General features: G+C 43.0%; 2 protein-coding genes across 4 annotated transcripts in view; both read right to left on the bottom strand.

Annotated features, from left to right (window-relative positions):
* znhit1 (zinc finger, HIT-type containing 1) overlaps positions 1 to 26,935 on the bottom strand; it is a 299,763-nt gene that overhangs the window by 135,906 nt on the left and 136,922 nt on the right. The window lies entirely within an intron of this gene.
* On the bottom strand, positions 14,161 to 25,446 carry asgr1b (asialoglycoprotein receptor 1b). 2 transcript variants are annotated; one of them, XM_065267022.2, is made up of 7 exons: positions 25,294 to 25,446; positions 24,796 to 24,879; positions 24,193 to 24,288; positions 18,349 to 18,420; positions 17,965 to 18,119; positions 17,769 to 17,881; positions 14,164 to 16,616 (listed from the first exon to the last, which is right to left on the bottom strand). In XM_065267022.2, exons 1-7 carry the CDS (start codon positions 25,391 to 25,393, stop codon positions 16,481 to 16,483), a joined length of 756 nt encoding a protein of 251 aa, XP_065123094.1. In that variant the 5' UTR covers positions 25,394 to 25,446; the 3' UTR covers positions 14,164 to 16,480. The 2 variants fall into 2 exon arrangements, with proteins under 2 accessions (XP_065123095.1, XP_065123094.1); XM_065267023.2 differs by lacking the exon at positions 24,796 to 24,879 and having other exon boundaries at positions 14,161 to 16,616; positions 25,294 to 25,434.

The following is a 26,935-nucleotide window of genomic DNA, read 5'->3' as shown; positions in this document are numbered from 1 at the left end:
ATATTTTGTATGACCTCCATTATTTTTTAAAAAACAGCACTAATTCTTCTAGACATTGAATAAACAAGTTGAAAACTTACCGTTACATTTTGTATTCTCCATACTTGAACAATAACCTCTTTCAGGTCCTGGATGGAAAATGACGTTCTGCTTGTCTTTCAGAACTCCCCATGCCTCAACCTGGGATGGGGTCTGAATCACTTTTACCCTGTGCTTCTTGACAGCCATGCATGCCTCTCCTTTATGGAGCTAGAAGAGTCTCAATAAAGATAAATGCACACACTACATTCACATAAGCACACACAGGATTCATAAATACACACGCAGGATACACAAATGCACACAAAATTCACAAATGCACACACAAAATTTAAGAAGCACAGAAGATTCACAAATGCACACAAAATTCAGAAATGCACACAAAATTCATAAATACACAACCAATTCAGAAATGCAAACAACATTTACAAATGCACTCAAGATTCACAAATGCACAGGACAAGATTCAGAAATGTATTTCTGATGCACACACAAATATATCTTGATTTACAAACTGTTTTTGGTCTGTGAACTTTACTGCATTTGTGTGTGAATTTTGAGACTCCCCTGACTTGGCTCGACACACAAATGCCTTTTTTTAAACAGGGAATGATCTGCAACCAATTAGATATCTCGCTTGTTTTAGCCAATATCACGCTGTGTAAACTACTTCTTTTTCAGTTTTATTGGCGGTTGGCAAACCAGCTTAAAGGTCATGTGATTGGCTTAAACAAGGGAGATATCTTATTGGTTGCAGATCATTCCCTGTTTAAAAAAAAGGCATTTGTGTGTCGAGCCAAGTCAGGGGAGTCTCAAAATGCAGTAAAGTTCACAGACCAAAAACAGTTTGTAAATCAAGATATATTTGTGTGTGCATCAGAAATACATTTCTGAATCTTGTCCTGTGCATTTGTGAATCTTGAGTACATTTGTAAATGTTGTTTGCATTTCTGAATTGGTTGTGTATTTATACATTTTGTGTGCATTTCTGAATTTTGTGTGCATTTGTGAATCTTCTGTGCTTCTTAAATTTTGTGTGTGCATTTGTGAATTTTGTGTGCATTTGTGTATCCTGCGTGTGTATTTATGAATCCTGTGTGTGCATATGTGAATGTAGTGTGTGCATTTATCTTTATTGAGACTCTTCTAGCTCCATACTCCTTTGCACTATACGTCCGTCATGTGGTGTTACGGGAAACACCCCAGATTGACTTTCTTATGACTTAGCCAACTGTGCTGGACTTGCATGATGATTTTTTCAACATCCCTCATCACAGAACACTCTTGACGAGGTGTTAACTTCAGTGAACGTCCTGGACATCACAGAGAGCTTCCCACAAGTCCATCCTTTTTTAATTTTTGGCTTCCTTTTGTGACAGTATTTAAACTTATTAGCAATGCTTAACTAATTATCTTGAAATCTTGACCATTTTGTGCAAAAATAAATTATTTTATGACATTTCTTTACCATGTGGTGCTATTCTGTCACCATTACATGCACTGTAAAAAATACTTTGCTGCCTTAAAATTTTTTGTTGAATCAACTCGGATTTACAAGTCATGTCAACTTACTATTATTTATTTTGACTAGAGAGGAGTTGTTATAACTACAGGTGAGTTGTTATAACTTATAAATTAAGTTGACTTTTCTCAACTATATTTTATAAGTTGTGACAACTCATTTCTGTTGACATGACTTATAAATCTGAGTTGATTTAACAAAAATTTTTAAGGCAGCAAAGTATTTTTTACAGTGTGAGAGTGGATTTTCTCTCTTAAATACCACTCTCAATTACCAGTTATCCTGTGGCCACATGTGTGATGATTAATTATATTCATCATTTCCTAGTGAATTCCTGTTAATTACACTTTAATTTTTTTCCTAACATATTCATCCGGGTGTACTCATTTTTGAATCACCTTATTTGATTTAAATTAGTTATTTTTTGTATCCGAAAGATGGTCAGTGACTTTCACTCTTTTGTTAATAAAAATAAATGTTTAATAAAACTATTTTGTAAAAAAGAAAGGAAATTGGTCTCATATTTAGGCTACTAACAAATGGAGAAAAATCTTAACTTTCAAAGGAGGTGTACTCATTTATGCTGTGCACTGTATAAGCAAGACTGGTGGAACTACTAAGGCATTTTATCTATTCTCTTTTGAACCCAGAAAATGTAATCAATTAAAAAAAGATTTTAAAATATTAAACAAAGAAAACTGAAGCAAACAAGCATTGATGAATGTGATGCCATAGTGGTTCTCCACCCCATTGTTTCTTGTGCTAAAACAGACAAAAGTACTGCACTGAATAAACTTAATGGTAAAGGTCACTTGCATTGTTAAAAGCCATATTCATAATTAAACATTTACTTTGATTAATTTATGATCCAGTCTGCACTTCTTTCACTTTCTTTTAGTTGACAAAACAGTCATCCTGGTGCTGCACCTCGGCCCAAATAAAACTATCAGACAGCAACACTGCAGACAGAGAAAACATTCATAGTGGACTGTCTGTTCAATGAGGTTACAGGATTATTATAATGTCAGAAGAATGAAGACGCATTTAAAACATTTGTAAAACAAAAATGGGCAGTTTCCCGGACAGAGATTAGACTAGTCCTAGACTAGAATAAATGTAAGAGATGTCCAAACTGAAAACAAATTGCATATACATATCTTTAAATACATCACTTTTGTTTTGCCACAAAATGCACAGAAGTAATGTTTTTAGTAAGACATGTTTGTTAAACTAGTTATATTTCCTAATTAAACTAAGGCCTAGTCCTAGCTTAAGCTAATCCATGTCTAGGAAACCACCCCTATAAGGTATAGGTCGTTTGATCTTGAGTGAAATTCTTACTTTTTAGTTTGAATTGCATCATGAACATTCAAGAACAGAACCCAGATGCAGGTGACAGATGAACACTCAGACTTTTATCAACACTAACCAAGAAAACAAAAACCCATGAGAGGGAAAAACAACAAGACAAGATTAACAAGACATAAAACAGACTAGACTAACGTGACACAAGACTTTACTTAATAAACTTCACTCAAAACTTAATAAACTTGACTAATACAAACTTGATTTATACGGAGTTCACACAAATGGCGCTTTTCCATTGCATAGTACCCCACGGTTTAGTTTAGTTTGGGTCGGGTCAGCTTACTTTTGGGAGCTTTTCCATTGGGTGCAGTACGTAGTACCTGATACTTTTTTCGTACCACCTCGGTTGGGGTTCCAAGCGACCTGAGCTGATACCAAAAGTGACGCGAAAACACTGTAGATCACTGATTGGTCTGAGAGAATTGTCACGTCATCGCTATAATGTAAATATTAGCTTTAGCTTACTGCTAGCTTGCGCTGTCTCAAGCAAACATGTTGTTATCTGTGTTCTGCTATAAGTTTCCAAACACCCTTTTAGCGATGAAAAACATCCGCAGGTTGAGAATCCGGGACACCATAACAGTTTTTTCCAGACTTGCAGTTTGTGGCGGCACATTCGCGACGTGCACGTCCGCATTATATATGATTAAATGCAATTTGAATGAGGCTCAGCGGAGCGCCATCGACTGACGCCACGGGTCGGGTGTTTGAACAGAAACTGTCATGTGAGACAGAGGTAGTTATAAACGCAGTGTGCAAACATCTATTTGTGGTGGCCAATTTTAATTTTGTGGCAGACTGAGAAATAAATGAATGTATGGGAATGTACAACAACGCTCTCACGTGTATGATGTCACAGCAGTAGGCAGCGTAAATATAATGACACGCCTATAATCCCTCCCACTCCGAAGTGATACTAAACTCGATGGAAAAGCTAACCACGCCAAAGTGAGCTGACCCGACCCAAACTAAACTAAACCGTGGGGTACTATGCAATGGAAAAGCGCCAAAAGAGTACAATGACCAGAGGTTTACAAAACGAACGAGCACAGGACAGCAGACACAAGGGCATTAAATAAGGGAGCAAATCAAGAGGGGAACAAGTGACATGAATCAAACAATAATAGGATGATTAACAAGGAAACGAGGGGGCCAGGTCAGGAGACGAGACCGAAAGCACATGGCTAGGAATAAACAAAGCCAGTGCTCTCACACAAAACTTGGGACTGCCATGATCATGTCACTCTGACTTAAAAACTGTGACCTGAAGACAGGACCATGACAGTACCCTGTCGTCCTGGCGTCCCTCAAGGGAACACACTTGACACGTGACAAGACATACTGTGAGACAGAGAAAAACCAATTAAACAATACACAAACACAATGGCAAACAACAACAAACAGAACAGGGTTTGGGTGACTTAACAAAAACATCATTAATGGGAGGGGGGTGGGGAAACAAGAAAGTTCATGGGGGGAGGTCCAGATGGGGTAGACCTGGAAGGGGAAGAAGTCCTTGGTCCAGGGGGTGTAGGGCAAGGTTGGGGGTGGGGTGTCTGGAATGGCTTAGCAGGGGGCTTGGAGGAAGCAGACTTGGTAGGGGAAGGACAAGGGGAAGGAGTTCCAGAAGAGGTAAACTGAGGCAGGAGTTACAGGGGAAACAAAGGAGGGCATGGCGTCGACAAAGGGCTGAGGCAGGATGGGTCCAGGCAGACAGAGGTGGATGAAAACAGATCAGGACTCCCAGGCTGAGGGGAACCAGGATGAGGAGCAGATGCAGGTGAGCCAGGGTTTGGAGGAGGACTAGGGCTAGAAACCAAAGAGGGCATGTACAATGAAGCAGGAGACCTGGCTGGGGAACCGGGTGCCGACGAGACAGGGGACGCTGAGGCTGACAGTGAAGATGAGTCATGGACAGACGAGATAGGGACCAAGACAGGGGGCGCTGCGGCCGGCAGCGGAGATGAGACAGGGACCATGACAGGGGGCACTACGTCCGGCACCGGAGACGAGACGGGGACCACGACAGGGAGCGCTGCGACCGGCAGCGGAGACGAGACAGGGACCATGACAGGGGGCGCTGCGGCCAGCAGCGGAGATGAGACAGGGACCATGACAGGGGGAGCTGCAGCTGGCTGTGGTGCAGTGGCAGGGGGTGCTGCAGCTGGCTGTGGTGCAGAGGGCACTGCAGCCGACTGTGGAGCTGAGACAGTGGCCGGCTGAAGCTGTGGTGTGTGCCCTGGCGGAGACTGAGGTGGAGCACTGGCAATCCCCTTCTTCCTCCGCGGCTGTGGCACAGAGCCTGTGGCAGGTGAGGTGGGTTTCACCGTGGTCATGGTGGGCTCTGTGGAGGACCCCTCGGAGGTGGATTCCCACGAGACCCTCCTTCCGCGTTTCCCACGGAGATCAGCTGGCAAGGGAGGGTTCTCAGGGGCCGAGGGAACAAGAGCCGGGTCCTCCAATGACGCAACGGCCACAACGCGACCCTCGGGGATAGGAGAAAGCAGGGCAGGATTGAAGCATCCTCTCTTGAGAGGGCTGGAGGGGCTCGTCCAGGCAGCTGTTAAAAATCAGTTTTAACTCTGACTCGTTAAAGCCAGAGTTGTTTGCTGCCTTTAGGAACCCCATGGCAAAGTCCTTAACGTTTGCTTCCTTCTGCCGGAGGCCGAACAATACGTGAGCCTGCCCGGCTTGCAGGGAAGAAATGTCCATCCTTGCCTGCTGGGTTCTCTTTTGGCTCGTTCGTTCTGTCATGAACATTCAAGAACAGAACCCAGATGCAGGTGACAGATGAACACTCAGACTTTCATTGACACTAACCAAGAAAACAAAAACCCATGAGAGGGAAAAACAACAAGACTAGATTAACAAGACATAAAACAGACTAGACTAACTTGACACAAGACTTGACTTTAGGGATGGCTCCCGCGAAACTGACGTTTCGACACTGTGTCGAGATCCCGAAGCGTAAATGTTTCGAAACACTGCTCCGAAATGTGATTCGAAACACCCATGTCACGTGATGAAGTGATTCGAAACACCAAGCGGTGCATTTCACAAGTATTTCGAAAGGTGGCGTACCTGTCGAATCTGCTTCGAATCTTAAACTGACAGGGTAGGAAACAAAACTGACAATACCTCATAGATGCGTTTTTGGCAAGATCAAATACTATAAATTACTGAAAAGAAGTAAATTTTCCTCATAGGTATGTAACACTTAGGCTACTTACAAAAAATGCATGCCAGCAAGTGTCCCTTGTGTGAGAATGTTTTCAAAGGCTGGAGAAATTATATGTAAAAAAGTAGCTGGTTGAGTTTATCAACACAGAACAATTTATATATTTGAATAAAGATCTTCATATGTAAACAATGTGGCATATTATGGCTTGATATATTTTATGAATCTCTTATTATTTATTTGGTATATCTCTATTCTATTTTTTTTTCATTAAATAGACCCGAATAGCCTATAGTTATCGACAATTGTGAGCCTAAAAGCTCATGTAGTTGTCAAACAGATGTTAAAACAACAACAAAACTATTTTATTATGATGACGTAGCACATACATTTCCCAGGTTCGATCCTAAGATCTACGAATGAGAGTCGAGAGCACTATCCACTCTCCCATTCTATCACTTGTGTGTCAATCAAACAACATGTGGGATACAATTTGTCAGCGCTCGTCTAAAATCTTGTCAATGCTGCTTCATGTAAAGACATGCAAACGACCGCTAGGTGTCACTGTGGAGGCGGTTTCGGATTGATGTTTCGAAGCCTCGAAACATACGGCACAATTGATTCAACTGTTTCAGTGTTTCACGAAGCCTCGCTCTGCCCACCACTACTTGACTTAATAAACTTCACTCAAAACTTAACAATGAACTTGACTAATACAAACTTGATTTATACAGCGTTCATACAAAGAGTACAATGACCAGAGGTTTACAAAACGAACGAGCACAGGACAGCAGACACAAGGGCATTAAATAAGGGAGCAAATCAAGAGGGGAACAGGTGACATGAATCAAACAATAATAGGATGATTAACAAGGAAACGAGGGGGCGGGGTCAGGAGACGAGACTGAAAGCACATGGCTAGGAATAAACAAAGCCAGTGCTCTCACACAAAACATGGGACTGCCATGATCCTCACTCTGACTTAAAAACGTCTCGGTTACGTATGTAACCCTCGTTCCCTGAAGGAAGGGAACGGAGACGTCACGTCGTGACCGACGAATTGGGAACCGCTCCGCGGGTGACCTATCTACTTCGAGAAACTATAAAAACGCCAATGAACTTGGCATGCAGGTATTTGCATAATGCCGGCGCCGCCCCGCCAGGTGCGTATATAAGCCGCAGGTGCACAATACCAAATTAGCTATATTATTGCTGAGAAGCCGAGCATCAGTGCCCGGCCTGAAAAACAGCAATGGAACAGCAAACTGTGGCGACGGGACGTGACGTCTCCGTTCCCTTCCTTCAGGGAACGAGGGTTACATACGTAACCGAGACGTTCCCTTTCAGTCGGTCACTACGACGTCACGTCGTGACCGACGAATTGGGAATCCCTACCAAAACGCCACTGCAGCTGAACCCTTCCAGTGTCTGTAAAAGCCCTCCGCCCTCCACATAGGGGGCGGAACCTAAGGCGAAATGCAGAAGGCCGGTCACTACCTGTTCCTTAACCCACGATAGTGAAGCAGCGAACTGGGGAAGCGTCTAAACTGAGCGGAGCTAGAACACTGCGGAAGCCATCCCCTAAGAAGGTTGAATGGATGACATAAAAATATGAAACAACCGATAGGTTGCTCATAAAAAGTCTCTGAACAAAACATAGTATGCAGAGAGATGCAGAGCAGGCTCTGCTAAGGAAAACGTGGAGGATTAGTACCCCACGGAGTATACACACAAATGAACCCCACGTAGGGGACAAATGTGGACGCCTAGCCTACACAGGTTTACAGAGAATACATCAGTGATAGGTTGACAGCGGATGCTCCGCAACACCAGCTATCAGGGCGGTGGAGGAGAGGCAAAAACTGTTTTTAGACGTTTTTTCCCCGATGGCCTTCCATATTGGTGCAGATGTGCAGCACCAAAATAGAGGCTATAAGCCGACACACGAGCCGACCCTCGGCATTCTTAACTAGTTAGTAGAAAGAACCCGAGTGGAAACCGGTTCGACACGAACACTATAGAATCTTGTGAACGTATTAGGTGTCGCCCAGCCTGCAGCTCTACAAATATCTGTTAGCGAGGAACCGCGAGCCAGTGCCCAAGATGATGCCACACTGCGTGTAGAGTGAGCACGTAAATTAAATGGACAAGGCACATTCTGCTTTTGATATGCAAGGGCTATAGTATCCACAATCCAATGGGACATCCTCTGCTTGGTGACAGCTTTTCCTTTCTGCTGACCACCGTAACAAACAAAGAGCTGATCTGAGGTCCTAAAGCTTTGCGTCCTGTCTATATACACACGTAGTGCACGAACAGGGCATAACAAAGCCGTGGCTGGGTCTGCCTCCTCCAAAGGCAGCGCTTGGAGGTTCACCACTTGATCTCTGAAAGGAGTGGTGGGAACTTTGGGCACAAAGCCGGGCCGGGGTCTCAGTGTTACGCTGGATGCAGCCGGCCCGAACTGAAGGCACGATTCATCGACCGAAAATGCATGAATATCCCCTATCCTCTTAACAGAAGCCAAAGCAAGGAGAGTTAATGTTTTCATAGTAAGAAATTTAACACTCACACTATGCAGAGGCTCAAATGGGGCTTCCTGGAGTGATTTCAGCACCAAGGACAGGTCCCATGGAGGAATAGAGGGAGGACGCGAAGGATTCAGTCTTCGAGCGCCTCTAAGAAATCTAATGACCAGGTCGTGCTGACCCACTGTCCTACCGTTTACGGGTGAATGGTGAGCTGATATCGCAGCTATATCGACCTTAATAGTGGATGGTGACAGCCTATTCTCCAAACGGCGCTGGAGATATAAAAGCACAACACTAATCGGGCATTCTCGGGGGTTTTCACTTTGGGAAGAACACCAGTCGACAAACAGGTTCCATTTAAGCGCGTAAGCCTGTCTCGTAGACGGCGCTCGCGCTGCAGCAATAGTGTTAGATACCTCTTGCGGTAAATCACTCAAATCCTCCGTGCCCCGTCCAGAGACCACACATGGAGGTTCCACAGGTCGGGGCGCGGGTGCCATAATGTGCCCTCTTGTTGAGAAAGAAGGTCCTTCCTCAGGGGAATCTTCCAAGGAGGGGCTGTCGCGAGGAGAGAGAGTTCTGGAAACCAACTCCTGGTTGTCCAATACGGTGCCACCAACAGCACGCTCTCCTCGTCCTCCCGGATTTTGCATAGGGTTTGCGCAATGAGGCTCACCGGAGGGAACGCGTATTTGCGCATGTTTCGCGGCCAGCTGTGTGCCAATGCATCCACGCCGAGCGAGTCGTCGGCTAGTGAATAGAACAGGCGACAATGGGTCGTCTCTGGGGAAGCAAACAGATCTATCTGCGCTTTGCCGAAACGTCTCCAAATCTGCTGAACCGCAATGGGGTGGAGTCGCCATTCGCCGGGACGCGCAGCCCGAGAGAGCGCATCCGCCTCTACATTGAGCGTGCCCGGGATGTAAATGGCACGAAGAGACCTCAAATTCTGCTGACTCCAAGTGAGGAGATGACGGGCGAGATGCGACAGGTGACGCGAGCGTAAACCGCCTTGACGATTGATGTACGCCACGGTCGCAGTGTTGTCTGTGCGTACTAATACATCTTTGCCCTGTAACTCGTTGCTGAAACGGACGAGCGCAAGATATACAGCCCACATTTCTCGGCAATTTATGTGCCAATGCAGCTGGGGTGCCGTCCAGACCCCCGAAGCCGCAAGCCCATCGTACGTGGCCCCCCACCCCGTGTCCGAAGCATCTGTGCATACTATTGCATGCCTGGAGACCTGTCTCAGAGGCACACCGGCTCGGAGAAACGCACGGTTTGACCACGGAGTGAAAGTGCGACGACACGCAGGTGTAATGATAACACGGTGAATGCCGCGCAGCCACGCTCTCCTCGGGACTCGATCGTGAAGCCAATGCTGAAGCGGTCGCATATGAAGCAGTCCGAGCGGAGTTACAGCTGCGGCTGCTGCCATATGCCCCAGGAGCTTCTGAAATTGTTTCAGCGGGACCGCGCTCTTGCTCTTGAATGTATTCAGGCAAGTCAGAATCGACTGTACACGCGCTTCTGTTAGACGAGCTGTCAAATTGATCGAGTCCAGTTCCATCCCGAGAAAAGAGATTCTCTGCACGGGGCAAAGCTTGCTCTTTTCCCAGTTGACCCGAAGACCCAAACGAGCGAGGTGTTTTAGAGTTAAATCTCTGTGATCGCACAGCGTCTGACGTGTTTGAGCTATTATGAGCCAATCGTCTAAATACGCGAGAATGCGCACACCTTTCTCTCTCAGGGGTTTTAAAGCCCCCTCCACTACTTTGGTGAATACACGGGGAGACAGAGAGAGCCCGAATGGGAGGACTTTGTACTGGTATGCTCGCCCCTCGAACGCAAAGCGGAGAAACGGCCTGTGCCGGGGGAGAATCGATACATGAAAGTACGCGTCCTTCAGGTCGATAGATGCGAACCAATCGTTTGGACGAATGCATGGAAATATGCGTTTGGGCGTCAGCATTTTGAACGGCATTCTGTGAAGTGCACGGTTCAGCGAACGCAGGTCCAGGATCGGTCGCAAGCCGCCGCTTTTCTTGGGTACAATAAAGTAAGGGCTGTAAAACCCCGACCTCATCTCGGCTGGAGGGACCGGCTGGATCGCGTCTTTCGCCAATAAGACAGCGATCTCCGCACGGAGGACGTGCGCATCGGCAGCTCTCACCGTAGTGAAACGAACGCCGGAGAATTTGGGGGGACGCCGGGCAAATTGGATCGCGTAGCCGAGACGAATCGTGCGTAAAAGCCAACGCGACGGGTTGGGAAGCTGTTCCCACGCCCCCAGACACCGTGCGAGAGGAACTAAAGGCACGATCGGTGTACCCGCGGCGGGCGCAACGGAGGTGATCGCCGGTGTGTGCGTATTGGCCGCACCGACAGTAGTGTTGTGCATGATAACACTCACCTGAGTCCGCTGCTGGGTGGGTGAGTAAGGGAGGCTCTGCTGAAGACACCTCACGCCACTCGATGCACCCTCTGGCGAAGGGGGAGGAAGACGATGGGTTATGAGCCCGTGAAGGTCTTCTCTCCCCTGAGAAGTCAGAGAGCGCGATGGGGTTATGAGCCCGTGCGTTGCTCTCGAACTCCTCTGACGAGTCGGAGAACGAGGGGGGGTTATGAGCCCGCTCGTGTCTCCGGCGCTCATCTGAAGACCTAGAGATGGAAGTGGAATTCGCTCTTTTTGTGGAATTGTGGGTGCCGACTGAAAAGTCGGCGGAACAGAAAAATGAAACAAAAGATTCCCCAACCGGCCCTCCTCCGGTGGGGGGAGTGGTGCCTTCACCATCTCCCGAAGAGCGATCCCCTCCATCTCTAGGTCGCCCGTCTCAGGGCCGCTTCGATCTCCTCTTTCCACCCTTCGGAGCGGGCTGAGCGGGCGGGGCGGGCTGCTGGCGACCGGTTCCTCGCTTCTTAGAAGAGCCCCGGGGAGGAACGGAGGCGGCCGCCGCAGGACGCCCTCGGCGAGGAGCAGGCTGAGGCGCCGACGTGGACGGGGCAGGCGCAGGACGCTTCCGACGCGGCATGATTTGAGCTATGGCCTCAGTCTGCTTCTTGGCCGCGGAGAATTGCTGGGCAAACTCCTCGACCGTCTCGCCGAACAGGCCGGTCTGGGAAACCGGAGCATTCAGGAGCCGGGTTTTATCAGCATCCTTCATGTCCGCCAGACACAGCCAGAGATGGCGTTCCTGGACTACCAGGGTAGACATCGCACGCCCGACGGCGCGTGCGGTGACCTTGGTCGCACGAAGCGCCAGATCAGTGGCCGCACGCAGTTCAGAGAACTCCGCCGAGTCGTGACCTCCCGCGTGCAGGTCCCTCAGAGCCTTAGCCTGATGAACCTGCAGCAATGCCATGGCATGCAGGGCTGAAGCTGCCTCCCCACAAGCTTTGTAAGCAGCACCGGTCAGCGCCGAAGACTGCTTACAAGCCCGTGAGGGGAGAGTAGGCTGGTCCCGCCAGGAGGAAGCGACACCGGCCGGACACAACTGCATCGCGACCGGCCGCTCCACTGACGGGATACCAGTATACCCCCTGGCATCTCCACCCTCGAGAGAGGTGAGGGGTGAAGGCTGAAACGGCCGGTTCCGGGCGGAAAACGGGGTTTTCCACGACCGCGTCAGCTCTTCATGCACCTCGGGGAAGAAAGGCACCGGGGGCGAGGACTGAGAAGCCCTGGCACCCCCGAAGTACCAATCATCGAGGCGGGACGGTTCAGGTGGGGGAGGTTCAGTCCACTCCAAGCCGACCGCCGCCGCCGCCCGAGCGAGCATGGCTGCCATCTCGGGGTCGAACGCAGGACCCGCAACCCGACCCGAAGGCGGGAGCGGATCTGGATCGACGTCCGAGGCTGACAACCCCCCCTCCGACGTTACGGTGGACATCGCGTCCGGTGGAGGCTCGACAGAGCGCGAGGACACCGTAGAACACGGGCCGCTCGTCTCCATCGGGACCTCCGCTGGCAACGGATCAGGGCGCTGGGAGCTGCTGGACGAACCAGCAGACCGACCCAGCACCGTTATACGGAGATCATCCTTCGCAAGTTTGGTAGCTGCGCCCTTAGCAGCACCAGACTTGGAAGGCGGGTGCCGTTCCCGGAGAAACGACACCCGTCTCCGCAAATCCGCCATAGTCATGCCCTCACAAGTGGAGCATGAACTATCACGCAACGCTGCCTCTGCGTGCTGGAGCCCCAGACACGAAACACAGCGCTCGTGGCCATCCCGGGGAGCGATGAACACACCGCATCCAGAAACGGAACACGGGCGGAATGCCATCTTTAAAAAGACGCACCCGACCGTGACACGAATGAGTGACTGTCTTTAAAAAGACACAAAGCTCAAACGTGCTGCTCTTTTAGGGAAATCACTCTTTTTGTGCGAGCTGGTGAAACACACAGGGAGAGGCAAACGCACTCACTCAACTCAAGTCTTAAAAGAGACAGAGAGAGAGAGAGAGAGAGAAAGGGTGGAGAAAACACTGCGAGCCTCCGCTGAGGTGTCTTTGCCCAACCAACTTCAGCAAGCTGAGATCTTTTTCCTCCAAGAACAGGGATCTACGAAGATCAGTATACGCTTCTCGAGAGCAGATGTCTGCCGGCTTCGAAGCAAAAAGCTAATTTGGTATTGTGCACCTGCGGCTTATATACGCACCTGGCGGGGCGGCGCCGGCATTATGCAAATACCTGCATGCCAAGTTCATTGGCGTTTTTATAGTTTCTCGAAGTAGATAGGTCACCCGCGGAGCGGTTCCCAATTCGTCGGTCACGACGTGACGTCGTAGTGACCGACTGAAAGGGAACTGTGACCTGAAGACAGGACCATGACACATGGTGAGTGCAGATATATTCACATACTTGCTTTACTTTCAGAAACAGCCCGATGCATAATTAAAAAGTTTATTGAGCTTTTTTAACTTTGGTATTTATTGTTTTCACTTATAAATAATAGAAACATATTTATTATAACATACTTATCTCCAACCTCAGGTCAGGCTGCTGAAATTACTCCTGTAATCAATGGAGGTTCAAAACCAGACCAGGCCTAAAAAAAGAAGACGCTGCTGCTGTTGAAACAAATGCAGTTCTGATCAATAATAATTAACAAATTCAATAATTATTATGATCATTATGATAAATGATCATTGACTTGAATGTTGTGATTTTTTTTGTTGTGACTATCCTACAATATCAATGAACAAAATCAACACATGTATAGCTTACTACAATCAGTACAACATATAGCTGCAAACATTAATACATATTTAAAAAAAATATGCATGTGACTGCTTTTACGATGATACACTATGATATACACTTTAAAAATCTTTCATAAAATACCAAAAACAAACATGTAAACACATCTAGAAATTGTTGTTCTTTAAATAAATATATGTAAATATAAATCTACTTAATAAAATTATGGTAACAGACTACAAGTAATCTTTTTATTTAACTTCAAGTATTTTTGGGTTATTAAAAGGTATACTCCAGCCAAATATCAAAATTACCCCATGACTGATACTGTGCATGTCCATCATCTTTTAGACTAACATATTTTGAGATATTTTAGTAACTGTCCTTGCTCTTCCATGCTTTATAACGATAGAAAACAGGGATTAGAGAAAAGCTTCTGACTTTCTTAAAAGTTACCTCTTAGAAGTTCATCCTTCCTTCTAAGAGGTATAATCCACATGGCTCCAAGGGGTTAAAAATAAAGATTGTAGGTTTGAATCCTGTGTGCTGCAATTTCCAAAACATATCTGCTGTGCTGCATTTTTCTCTTGCGTGTGCATTCATATTTTGGTGCTTGTCCTCATTTTTTGGTGGTTGGTAATTGCTGCTTACAGCGATATTAAGTTGTTTCTGTATAAATCTCAAAAACATTTTGCTGCATTTAAAAAGAAGATAGCATAAAGTGATTTACTTTATGTGACAATGAGCATGTTATTAATTTTTACATTCTGCTTGGAGATAAAAAAGAACAAAATAAGAATATATGGCTCTTGTCGTCAGACCAAAAAGTTTACACGGTTTTACAGAAGAGCATGAAGCACGGTGACCCAAAACTCAAAATTTCTCCAACAAAAACCAATAGTTTAAATAACCTAATGAACTAAAAAATAAGTTTACAAATTGAAGACATTACACAGTATGATCTCAAACTTTAGGTTGATATAAAGGAAACATTTTGTGGAGAAACATGTGGACCAAGTCTGAAGCACACTGTCTAGTAGCTATAACAGAGATTTTTCAGAACAATGTGCCAATTGCTTGCAAGTGCTATGTTTACGTAATATGTTGGCAACGGAAAAAACATGCACAAACACTGATACAAAATGCATTCAGGATGTACATTAAACTTCTACTCAGAGAGAAGGGACCTGTTTGTCCCCATGTCAGTGGGTTGTTTTGACATCCGGTAAACATATAAAAGAATATTTACTTTTTAGTATCCACATAATAATTTGAGTAAATTTTTTTGGTTGATGGTTTCCCGGACAGAATTTATCCTTGTCCCAGACTAAAATGCGTGTTTGAGCTGCCTTCGTTAAAAAGCAACTTGCACTGACATCCCTTAACATATCAGTGCTATTGTTTTGTCCCAAGATGCACACCAGTATAGGTATGGTTGCTAAAACTATTTAAATGTCGTAATATAACTAGTCCTGGATCTAAATCCTGTCCAGGACAGTTATTAACCTTTATTTAACCTAGTCAACAGAGAACCACCCCTCAGTGTTTAAGTTAATGAGATAAAGAAGTGATAAATAAACATTGATGATGATACCTGCTGATAACAAACACAATCACCAAAGAAAAGATAAACAATAAGAATGCACCCTACCAAGTACAAAGGTACAGAAGTTGTCCCTGGGGTGGTAACTTTGCAAAAAGTACACTTTGTACATAAAAAGGTACATATAAGTACCACGCTGGTACCTCCAAGGTACAAAATAGATCGTATTAGAACCTTTTTTAAAGCTACCATCCCAGTGACAAAAATTTACAACTTTTGTACTTTTTTTACTGAGAGTGTAACAGTGATTAGTTTTATCTTAGCTGGGCACTTGCCCTTGATTTATTGTTTTTAGAACAGCACAGAAGCCAAAATTATATTGTTTGCTTGTTAATGCTAATATTACTACTATGGTGTAATCATTTTCCTGATTATAAGTGTGTTTGGTCATCGTTAGACTTAATTTTGCAGTCCTATTCCCGAAATACAACACTGTCATGATGGTTTCTGTAAATAATACAAGTGTTAACTTTTAACACTGGGTTGTAGAAATGTGGATATGATATTTAACAATTCTAAAAACATATATGTGAAACAGCAAAAACACTGAAGGGTTGTAAGGATCCTTTCAGAGATTTGTGGAGGGGTCTTGCACCAAATAAGATCAGAAAACAGGCAAAAGCCCCAAACCACAATCCAACAAATCCAAATCACAAGACACAAGAGGTAAACACAAAGGCAGAAGAAATGCACTCAGGACAGGAGATACATGAATTTGCAAATAGCAAGCTGCCCTGGGTCTGAAATCGCATACTGTGATACTACACATTAGATTACTTCTTGATATGTTATATTCATACATGTATAATAATTATCATTAAAATTTATAATTATTAACAAAAAGTATGGCAACAGACTACCAGTATTGTTATTAATAAAGAACAAATTTAACATCAATTACAGGGGCTTAATGTTACCAAGACATTCACAATTTTTTCAGAGATTTATAAAGACAAATAAGCATCTCCTCTTTATAATACTTTATAATGCTTTGATTACATGACAAGTTTATATCAGCATATGCCAACTACAGTAGTTAGTTTTCATTGGCTGGGGCTTTGCAGATAAACTGAAAAGACCGTGAACAGAGCCCATCGTTTAGCTTTCCAGATGACGTAAGTTCTGCACAGTCCTCACCGCTCAAATTATTTGGTTCTCCTGGTTCCCACTGACTGCAAACACACACACACACACACACACACACACACACGCACGCACGCAAGCACACACACACGCACGCACACACACACACACAAAAAAATGTAATCACTTTAAAATATACTTAAAATGGCATTTAAAATTATGCTTACTAGTTACAAAAAACATGCCAAACACTGGTTTCAAAGCATATACATTTAATATAAGTAATTTGAAGTTACAAGAGCGTACAATAGTAATATATTGTTTTACTAAGTTACTTTTTCTGGTATTTTAAAGTCTTCACGCATGAAGATCTCAAAAACAACGCAACAAGGCACAATTTTTAACAAAGATTCATCCACAGAGCATTTCCGTATAAGGAAACATAAATTTAAAATGTGTTTAATAAAGTTTAAGAGCACTATCCAAAGCTTGATGGTGATGATGTGGATGTCAAGAGACAGTGGTGTGGTTCATTTGTAGTCTAAGGTTAGCTTTTCAATTCTAATAAACACATTTAGACTTTAAAGGGTGGTTTAGAGACACACTTAAGTCTAGTCCAAAGCTAAAATGCTTGTTTGAGTTGTCTTAACTAAAAACAACTTGAAATTACATATGTTAACATACATCAGTGACATGAATGTAATGTTTCTTAAAAGGTTTGTTTGTAAAAACTACTTAAATGTCCTAATATAATTAACTTAGCCTAGTCCTGACTTACAGTAATCTTAACCCTGTCTGGAAAACCCCAACAATTTATAAACGTTGTGTTCATTTGTTCATTTTGGACAAAGCGTGTGTCATAAACATTTGTTAAACACAGAGCTATTTGTTTGCAATAATCCAAGTCTATGGGAAATATGAATGGGCTTTTTGGCGAGGGAACCAATATCGTGCTAACTTTCAGGTTGGCCTACTAAGATACGTCATCCCTGTGGCACATTTGAAAAAGTTTTTTTCTCTTTGGTCTTCATTAAAAACTAAAGGCATAAAACTTATATATATAGGCAAGTGTATTATTGACCAAACTGGAGTTTGTATAACATAGCTTCTGGATTTTTATAACCCTCTGGCCATTGGGGCTCCTATAATAATATATTAAAAGATATACACTTGCCTCTACCTGCATTTGTTTTTACTTAAATCAGGAATATGGATGAGTTACAAACTTTGTTTTTACAAACCTCTTGTCCATGATATAGGGTGAGCCATCAACCCATCTCCACTGACCAGTCGTCTGATCTGTCAGACCAATCCAGTGGGACTTAGATTTGGAGACACGTGTTACAATAAAGTACTGTATGAAGAAAACCACACAGATATTTTATCATCAAATGTGCAACTGGTGTGTATGAGTGTGTTAGCTTAAAAATCACTAACCCACTCGCTTGCGTCCTGCCCCAGGATGAGCAGCAGAGCACCCTGTGCACTACAGGAAGATCTTGCTTTTACCCAATCCAGTGCTGTACTAGAAAATAGATAGCAACTGGATAAATAAAGTTGCCATCCAGGTTTACAGCTCAGAACAGGTTTACCTAAGAGAGAGAGAGAGAGAGAGAGAGAGAGAGAGAGAGAGAGAGAGAGAGAGAGAGAGAGAGAGAGAGAGAGAGAGAGAGAGAGAGAGAGAGAGAGAGAGAGAGAGAGAGAGAGAGAAACAGAGAAAACCTGATTGCATTGAATGTGTTATGTTTTTGGACATTCAAAAAGTGTGTGTAGGGAGGGGAGTGGCTGAAAGCTGTGCAGAGGAACAATGGAATTGCTTACGCTTGGTCAAATTTGTAATTCTGATTTCCAAATCAGCCTTCAGATCACCAAACATCTCCACAAATCTATCATCTGTATAAAGACATGAAAGTGTTCATTATATTGAAAATCTTTGACAGTGCAGTAAACACACGCTCCTATTCCTTCCAGCTGTTGTACAGTTCATTACACTTGAAGATACAAACATTATGTAAACATACGCATTTTGCATGTTTGATGTTAATTTGCTTTAACTTATCAGTCTAGGATCCAAATGTTTGTCCTTCAACATAACAATTCTGAATGTTTAAAATATATCTATCATAGTTTAAATTGACATGCAGTTACTGTTAATGCATTTATATACTGAAATTAGGACTGGTAAGGTGAGCTGTAAAAAGAATAATGAACATACTTCACAATAATTCAGCAATGGAGATTAATTGGTCATGCTAGTGGGCTATTCATAGGGCTATGAATGTTAAAGGAGTAGTTTTTATGTGTTTTCTAAGCTTTTATTGCTTTTAAGGTGTGCAATAAAACATGTTCATGTCAAAAACAAAATATTTTTTCACACAATTTACTTTTCTCTATAAAGTTGTTTATACTGTCCTTAAAAAAAAGGGCTGATGTCTGTCTTGTTCTATGAAGTCCCTCCTTCAAAAATATGTAACAATTTCTGATGTGTAGCTGGTCCAGTGTGTTGTGATTGGGCAGCAGCTTAATGCACGTTGTCCGGTAAGGTTATGCCAGATTGAGAAAGCTGTCCTCAGCAAAGGCCAAACAAAGGGGTTCCCTTTCAGTCAATCACTACGACGTCACGTCGTGACCAACGAATTGGGAAATCACTTAGAGAGACCAATCTGCTTCGATAACTACTAAAACGCCAATGAACTTGGCATTGAGGTATTTGCATAATGCTGGCGCCGCCCCGCCAGGTGCGTATATAAGCCGCAGCTGCAGAATACGAAATTAGCTTTTTCGCTTCGAAAGCCAGCAGTATCTGCTACTGAGGAGCTACTCTACTCTGGTGGGAACGATTGCTGAAGTTGGTTGGACTGGCAGTACCACAGTGGACGCTTGCAGTATTCCACGGGTCTGCATCTTTTTAGTTTTGAGTTTAGTGTGTGTGTTGCTTCTCCCTGTGTGCATCATCAACTGAGCATCTAGAGTGAATTTCCCTAAAAGAGTAATACGGAGAGCTTTGTGTCTTGTTAAAGACAGCCACTCTCTCGAATATCTGGAGATCAGCATCCTTTTCAGGATGGCTTTTTGTCCATGCGATCTTAGGTGCGGAAAGTACATGGGTCCGAAGGACGTTCACGAGCGTTGTCTCTCATGCTTGGGCATCGAGCATGCGGAGGCAACGTTTGCTGAGGGTATTTGTTCTCATTGCGAGGACATGTCCCTTGTGGATTTGCGGAGATGGTGGTCGTTCCTCCGGGAAAAGCGGCACCCCGTCCTGCGAGTGTCGAGAGCCGCCACGGTGCGGCAAATGGAGACTGCAGCGTTGTGTTCTATGATGTCTGCAGAATCCGTTGTTCCTCCCTCTGGATCCCTCTGGATCCGGGCAAATATGCGTTCCCTCCAGTGAGCTTAATCGTACAGACGCTGTGCAAGGTCAGGCAGGACGAGGAGAGCCTTCTTCTGGTCGCACCTTACTGGACGACCAGAAATTGGTTTCCGGAACTGATGCTCCTCTCGACAGCCCCTCCCTGGCGATTCCCCTGAGGAAGGACCTTCTTTCTCAAGGAGGGGACACGTTATGGCACCCGCACCCCGACCTGTGGGATCTCCATGTATGGTCTCTGAGGGCGCGGTAGCTTATGGTGATTTATCGCAAGCGGTATCTAACACCATCTCTGCAGCGTGAGTGCCGTCTACTAGACAGGCTTACGCACTCAAATGGAACCTGTTTGTTGCCTGGTGCTCTTTGCAATGCAAAGGCCCCCGAGAATGCCCCATGAATGTCGTGCTTTCATACCTTCAACACCGGTTGGAGCGTAGGCTGTCAACCTCCACCATTAAATTTGATATTATTATAAGTTAAACCTCCATTCGAGCCTCTGCAGTCTGTGAGTCTTAAGTTTTTGTCAATGAAAACTCTGACCCTGCCCGCAGAGAGTAGGGGACCTATACGCATTCTCCATCAACGATTTGTACCTTCAGTTTGGTCCTATTGTCTCGAGCGTAACACTTAGACCCAGGCCAGGCTACGTGCCCAAAGTTCCCACCACTCCCTTCAGAGATCAGGTGGTGAGCTTGCAAGCGCTGCCCCCGGAGGAGGCAGACCCAACCATGGCTTTGTTGTGCCCCGTACGCACACTGTGACTCTACGTGGATTGCACGCAAAGCCTCAGGACCTCAGACCAGCTCTTTGTCTGTTATGGTGGTCAGCAGAGAGGGAAAGGTTTCACTAAGCAGAGGATGTCTCATTGGAAAGTTGATACTATCGCCCTTGCTTACAATATGCAGGGCATCCCTTGTCCATTAAGATTGAGAGCACAGTCCACTAGGAGTGTTGCCTCTTTTGGGCACTTGCTTGTGGTTCCTCACTGTCAGACATCTGCAGAGCTGCCGGTTGGGCGACACCTAATACGTTCATTAGATTTTACAGTGTTCGTATCGAGCCTGTCTCCTCTTGTGTTCTTTCCTCATCAGGGGGAGCACGGAGAACAGACTTGCATGTCGGCTTGCAGCCTCCGACTGGTGCTTCACAATAAGTTTCAGTATGGAAGGCCTTTAGGACAAAAATGCGTAATGGTTTGAGTTGTCCTTCCTCCGCTGCCTTGGCAGCTGATGTTGCAGAGCATCGGCTGTCAGCCTCTCACTAGCTGCATCCTCGCAAACCTATGCAGGGGCGCCGTAAGGGGGGGAAAAGTTAGGACGATTCTAAGGGCCCATGAACTTTTGAGGGCCCCAGCCAAGGACTGTGCCGCACACGCAACCCCCTTAAGATGAGCCCTCTTAGCTCCGCCCCGTCTTTACTCTGCGTTTTAGCGGCGTCTTCAATCCACGGTCTCACAGTGCGCGTGAACTTCAGAAGAGAACAAGGTGTGTGTATTTACTGCTATTTGCTATGATATCTGCATATGTGCACTTCCTTACTATAAATGCAGTTTACACAATGTGACTCTGGAGCAATACAATGCCGTTTTCTTTCCACTGTAAAGTCTTCGCTCTGTTCACCCAAGTTTAAAAAAACACAAGGTGATTTACGTTCCCTGTTTTGTGTTATGATTCTAACGCGAAGTCAGCCCTTATAAGCTGTTTAAATTAACGTAGCCCGTATAAGCTAATTAACATAAACTATAAATGCGATCGGTTACACACTGTTTTGTTTTGTAACGCAATATGCCAAGGAAGGATTTTTATGCAGTCGTAAATCGAGTTGGTTGTGATAAAACTGAAATGCAACTAAGGCTAAACTAGTCAAATTATGTATATTAAAGCTTCTCAACTTGCAAGGGTTAAGAAATCAATGGAAATGTCGTAATCTGCTATAGTTGTCATTCATTTCATTTTAGAGCCCCGTTGATTAAAAAACAGTCTGAAGAATCATTTAATAACAGTATGTTTTCTTAAAGAGTAACTAAACCCTAAACCAACTTTTTTTAGTTAATGATCTGTAAGAATGGGGTTTTATTAGTGCTGTTCATTGATTTTAGTAAGTTTTTTGACATTTGGATATAAAGTGTTTCAATACTGGTGTAAAAACGTCTGAGTGCTGCCCTCTTCAGGTTAAACGGTGGCTACTGCAGTTGAATTTTCCTATTGAATGTTGGGTCCAAAAAATGCCTCGTGATGTAAGCAGGTTCAAGCTCACCACGCCGCTTTGGTCAAGCATTGTTGACCCAATCTTATTTCAGGCAGAATGTACATAGAAAAGATGCATTGTTGTTGTTCGCCATTTTTAAATGTTACAATGTCGTGTGTGTAACAGCTCAAGTATACAGTATGTCACTAAGACTGTCTCTGAAAATCAGACTAAAGCCTCAAATCTTATTGTAAGATAAAAAGCATCACAGTTTAATTTCAAGCATTAATTTCACTATGATTTCAATCGCTGACATGACATTACTCAGTCAACATTAAAGATTATCAAGTTTATATTTTCACAAATGTTCTTTACATTATGTAGGATGATTTTATGTGGAAAACAGTAAATTACAAAGAAATACTTCAGCTGGGTTTTCACAGGCATGGTCACATTTATCTTTAATTTTTAAGAATGTTGCATTTTCTCTGAATATTTGATTTAATGTACTGTATTTTCAAATTAAATTTGCATTTCACAATAAATTATCTTAGCTGCAGACATTTTAGGTATCTATAAATACTGATAACTGTGGTCAAAACAATAACAAAATAGTTCTGTATTATTAAATTACAGACAAAGATTTTGAATAGCTACAGTAGGTTGGATTGTATGTTTGGTACGAAATGGGTATGGGGGGGCCTGACCCCCTATATTTTCATAGGGCCCAAAATTGCTAGCAGCGCCCCTGAACTTATGTGTTGGGTTCGGGCATCCACATTGCGTCCCCTACGTGGGGTTCCTTTGTGAGTATTTTTCCGTGGGGTTAATCCTACTATACCACGTTTCCCTCAGCAGAGCCCTGCTTTGCTTACACAGCCACGGCTGTCTATTCTCAACTACGGTTTACTTTCGCCCACTATTAGCCCTTAATGGGGCGGTGGCTTCTGCAGCGTTGCTCAGATAGGGCGCTTCCCAGTCGCTGGCACTACTGTGGGATAAAGGAACATCTAGTGCCCGGCCTTCTGCCTTAAACCTATTCTCCATCTCCTTAAGTGAAACCGGAGAGCTTTTTGCAGACACTGGAAGAGGTCAGCTCCAGTGGCGTTTTGGTAGGGATTCCCAATTCGTCGGTCACGACGTGACGTCGTAGTGACCGACTGAAAAGGAACGTATCAGTTACGGATGTAACCCTCGTTCCCTGAAGGAGATAACATAGACGTCATGTCCCTTCGACATAGGTGCTGCTCCCTGCTGTCATGGCCGGTCACACTCTCCCAGCTTTCTCAGCGAAAAGAAGCTATTTTCGTATTCTGCAGTTGCAGCTTATATACGCACCTGGCAGGGCGCCAGCATTATGCAAATACCTCAATGCCAAGTTCATTGGCGTTTTAGTAATTATCGAAGCAGATCTCTCTAAGCGAGTTCCCAATTCGTCGGTCACAACGTGACGTCTCCATTCCCTCCTTCACGGAACGATGGTTACATCCGTAACTGAGACGATTTGAATAAAAATAACAGTGTCTCGATGACATGGCGTCAAAAACACTCTGCTAACACAACTCTTCGTCTTCTCAAGGTCACGCCCTTTTTTGGCGTATTCCAATATGTAGGTAGAGGTTAGTCAAAAATTTTGTCATAGAGGGCTGTTGTCCAAACCAGCCATTCTCTGTATTCCTTAAAAAGAGAATTCCGTTATTCCGTTTCGCTTTGTGCTTTATATATAATTTTAATTTTGCAGGTATTATTTATAGTGTGCTCTAACAGCAAATACCAACTAAGGTTTGAAAAATGGGATCACGAAAAACAGCACCTTTAAAATAAAGGTTTAATGTTTTACCAATAAAGAATCAACAGAAAATTAAATCTCACTTGTATCTTGTTGGTTAGATGTGAGAAGAGCAACAGATGATGTCAGATTACTATATTCTCTAATTCTGTAAATTAACTTAATTGCTTTTCAACTATGAAGAGCAATAGAAACACATAAGATTAATTGGTTATGCCAGTGGGTTATTTAGAGTACTGTGGACATTCTACTTTAAATAATAACTCATATAATGCAATAACTTTAATCAATAACAAAAGCAATAGAAACAGAAACTCACTTGTATCTTGTTGGTTAGAAGTGAGAAGAGCAACCGAGGATGTCAGATTAGCCACTGTATTCTCTAATTCAGTCAATTTACTGAATTGCTGTTTAACTAAGAAGAACCATACAAACATATATAATCTGTTTAAAATATAAAAATGTAATGTATCTTTAAAAAATAATGAAGATTAAAGTAAGATATTACTTTTTGTTTACTTATATTTAACATATTGCATCAGCAAGTTTTGGATTAAATGTACACTGTAAAACCAAATTGAACACAATTGAGTCATATGCAGTTATGCACTTATATTTAAGATCACACTGCCTAAAATAAGTGCATAATTGCACATGACTCAAGTTCACAGTACTCAAATGTATGTGTTTTAAAACTTAAATGGTTTAAGGCAACCGCTTTCCTTAAATGGTTTGAGTTAAGTGAACTGTTAGGTTTTACAGTGTACTGACTACTAGGTCACTTTTATGACTGGATAAATGCTGGACAAAATGCTGTTCTAAAATGTTATTATAATATGTTTTTCTTGTGTACTTAAGAAATAAGTTGAAGTTTAAAAGTTTGCCAAATCATCTATAACATTTATACACTTTAAAACCTTACAGGACACAGAGACTGTGATCAATAGGACCATAAAGAGCATTCCACACACCAGGGGAATCCAAAACGGTTTAAACAACAAGCAACCTGTAGAGGAGGATAAGGAAAAAAAGTGTTGTCCTCTTATCATCTCATTAGTATTTTTTATATCTATTAGATAGCACGCTTTGATAGATATCTCTGCTATACATCATAGATTAAGGGAGACATATCTTCCTTAAAGAATAAATTAATGATTAAAAAGAAAAAAGAAATAAGCTTGCATGAAAATAATACTGACATGATTGCAAAAAACACTTGAAGTGTTTGTACTAGCCAATTTTCTAAAACTTTCTATTTTAAGTAATTGGCAAAACGTAGATCTAATATTTGATTTATTAAAATAGTTTGTACTGTAAGTCTTATACCCAGATTATACTGTACATAAGAACAACTGTAAAGTTTTTATAGTTTGCTTAAATGTAAAAAAGGTAAAACCAAGTCTAATGCAAGTTGGTGTACCTTTCTGTGATGGTGTCGAACTCGCATCTTCTTTCAGTTTGCAGTAAATATTGTTCTGTGAGCCGCTACTGGAGTCCGGGATGCTCTTAAACTCTGCCATCTGTAAAGCAAGACAAACTGAGGAGAGTTGATTATTGAGACAAAAAGACAAAATCCTATACAGAAGACAAAAAGAGGAAGTCATTAAGGAAGCATGACTGGCCAATGAAATTCTTAAAAGAGAGAAGTTAAAGAGGTGATTTTTTTCATGTACAAATAGCTGTTTTGTGGCTTTCAGTTGTCTGTTTTTACATAAGTGCATTGATCCCACTTCTTTAGATTGATATTAACAGTGAAATTGTATGAGCAAAAATAAAGTTTTGATGATGGGAGAATCACAAAATATCTTGCAACTCATTCAACAATGGACATGACCATTATTGAGTGATTTTATGATTCTAGAAGATTTTAGATCATTTTTAAAAAAACAGTATACATTTACAGTCCACTTTAAATTAAATTATCAAAAAAATATGTTTTATTGTTATATCATCCCACTCATATCATGTGCAATTGTAGGCTGTCATTGAAGCTATGCGAATATCTGATAAAGCCATCTAATTAGTTTCTTTGTAGATTCTCCACTGCTATATCTCTGTCATAACTTGAAATGGAATCAATTTTAAAGCTAAAGTTTCCAGCAACATTGGACAGACAAGCAACATTTTCAAAACCCTTTAAAACTAGAAGTCTTTCTAAGGGATTACATTTTAATTCTAACCAAACAGCTGTCCTATGAACATGTTTTCAAGAATGAAATGGCAAAACCACAGACTTATTCTGTACTTTGTGCCCTCAAAAAGGAAGCAGAACTGTTTATTAAGCATTTCTTGAAAACAGGAATAAAACAATTTATTATGAAATGAAAAGTTAGATTTTTCATGGTGGATCTAACATTAAAGCAGTGCTGGATAATGGTGATTGTAATGTGTCTGCCTGTTCGTTGTGTTTGTATGTAACTCTTATTCAGTAGTTCTGTTTTGTTTCTTCTTTATGATTGTTTAAACCTGTGTCTCTGTAGAGAAAATAGCGCATAGTAAGAGCATGTAAGTCATTTGGGACAAAACAAGCCCTTGTGTTTCACTTGTTCATCGTCACTGATTTTCTGTGAATGAGAAAGTAGCTACACAGTTAGGCAGATAAATAAGCAATTAGATTTAAGACATAAGATTGTATGACTTTATCATAAGAAATGAATACTTCTTGGTTAAGTAATATCACACATAAGCACTTCTGTACCTGAAACATTAGAGCATGGTGCTATAATGCCATGGTAATTTTGGGTTTATTTCCAAAAGCAACTTACATTACATGCATGATTGTTTACCATGTAAGAAATAAGTATTTTATAGGCATAGAGTATATTAGACCTCTTGAAACATTTTGCTTATGCCTATGGGATATGCCTATAGCCTATATATCCTGTAAAGTTAAGAAAATGTAGGAACTGAATTGCTGATAAGTGGAAACAAAGTACATTAAGTGAAAAAAACAGGAAACATCTGATATTTGGCCTTAAGATAATATACTATACGTGGCATATAGTGAACCTGCAGGAGTAGCAGAGAACATATTTGTATGTTTTCTGCTGACTGAAAGGACA

Source organism: Paramisgurnus dabryanus, chromosome 5, assembly GCF_030506205.2.
Source record: "Paramisgurnus dabryanus chromosome 5, PD_genome_1.1, whole genome shotgun sequence".
Taxonomy (NCBI): domain Eukaryota; kingdom Metazoa; phylum Chordata; class Actinopteri; order Cypriniformes; family Cobitidae; genus Paramisgurnus; species Paramisgurnus dabryanus.
Note: the sequence above shows the minus strand (reverse complement) of the source record. Positions and strands in the feature narration are given on the sequence as shown.

What these genes read in the sequence shown, in the direction of transcription:
- asgr1b (XM_065267022.2), bottom strand. Translation starts at nt 25,393, where the DNA reads ATGGCAGAGTTTAAGAGCATCCCGGACTCCAGTAGCGGCTCACAGAAC. An exon ending in AATTACAAATTTGACCAAGC is followed by an intron (nt 18,120 to 18,348) that starts GTAAGCAATTCC and finishes TCTCTCTCTTAG; the next exon opens with GTAAACCTGTTCTGAGCTGT. An exon ending in GGCAGGACGCAAGCGAGTGG is followed by an intron (nt 17,882 to 17,964) that starts GTTAGTGATTTT and finishes TTCTTCATACAG; the next exon opens with TACTTTATTGTAACACGTGT.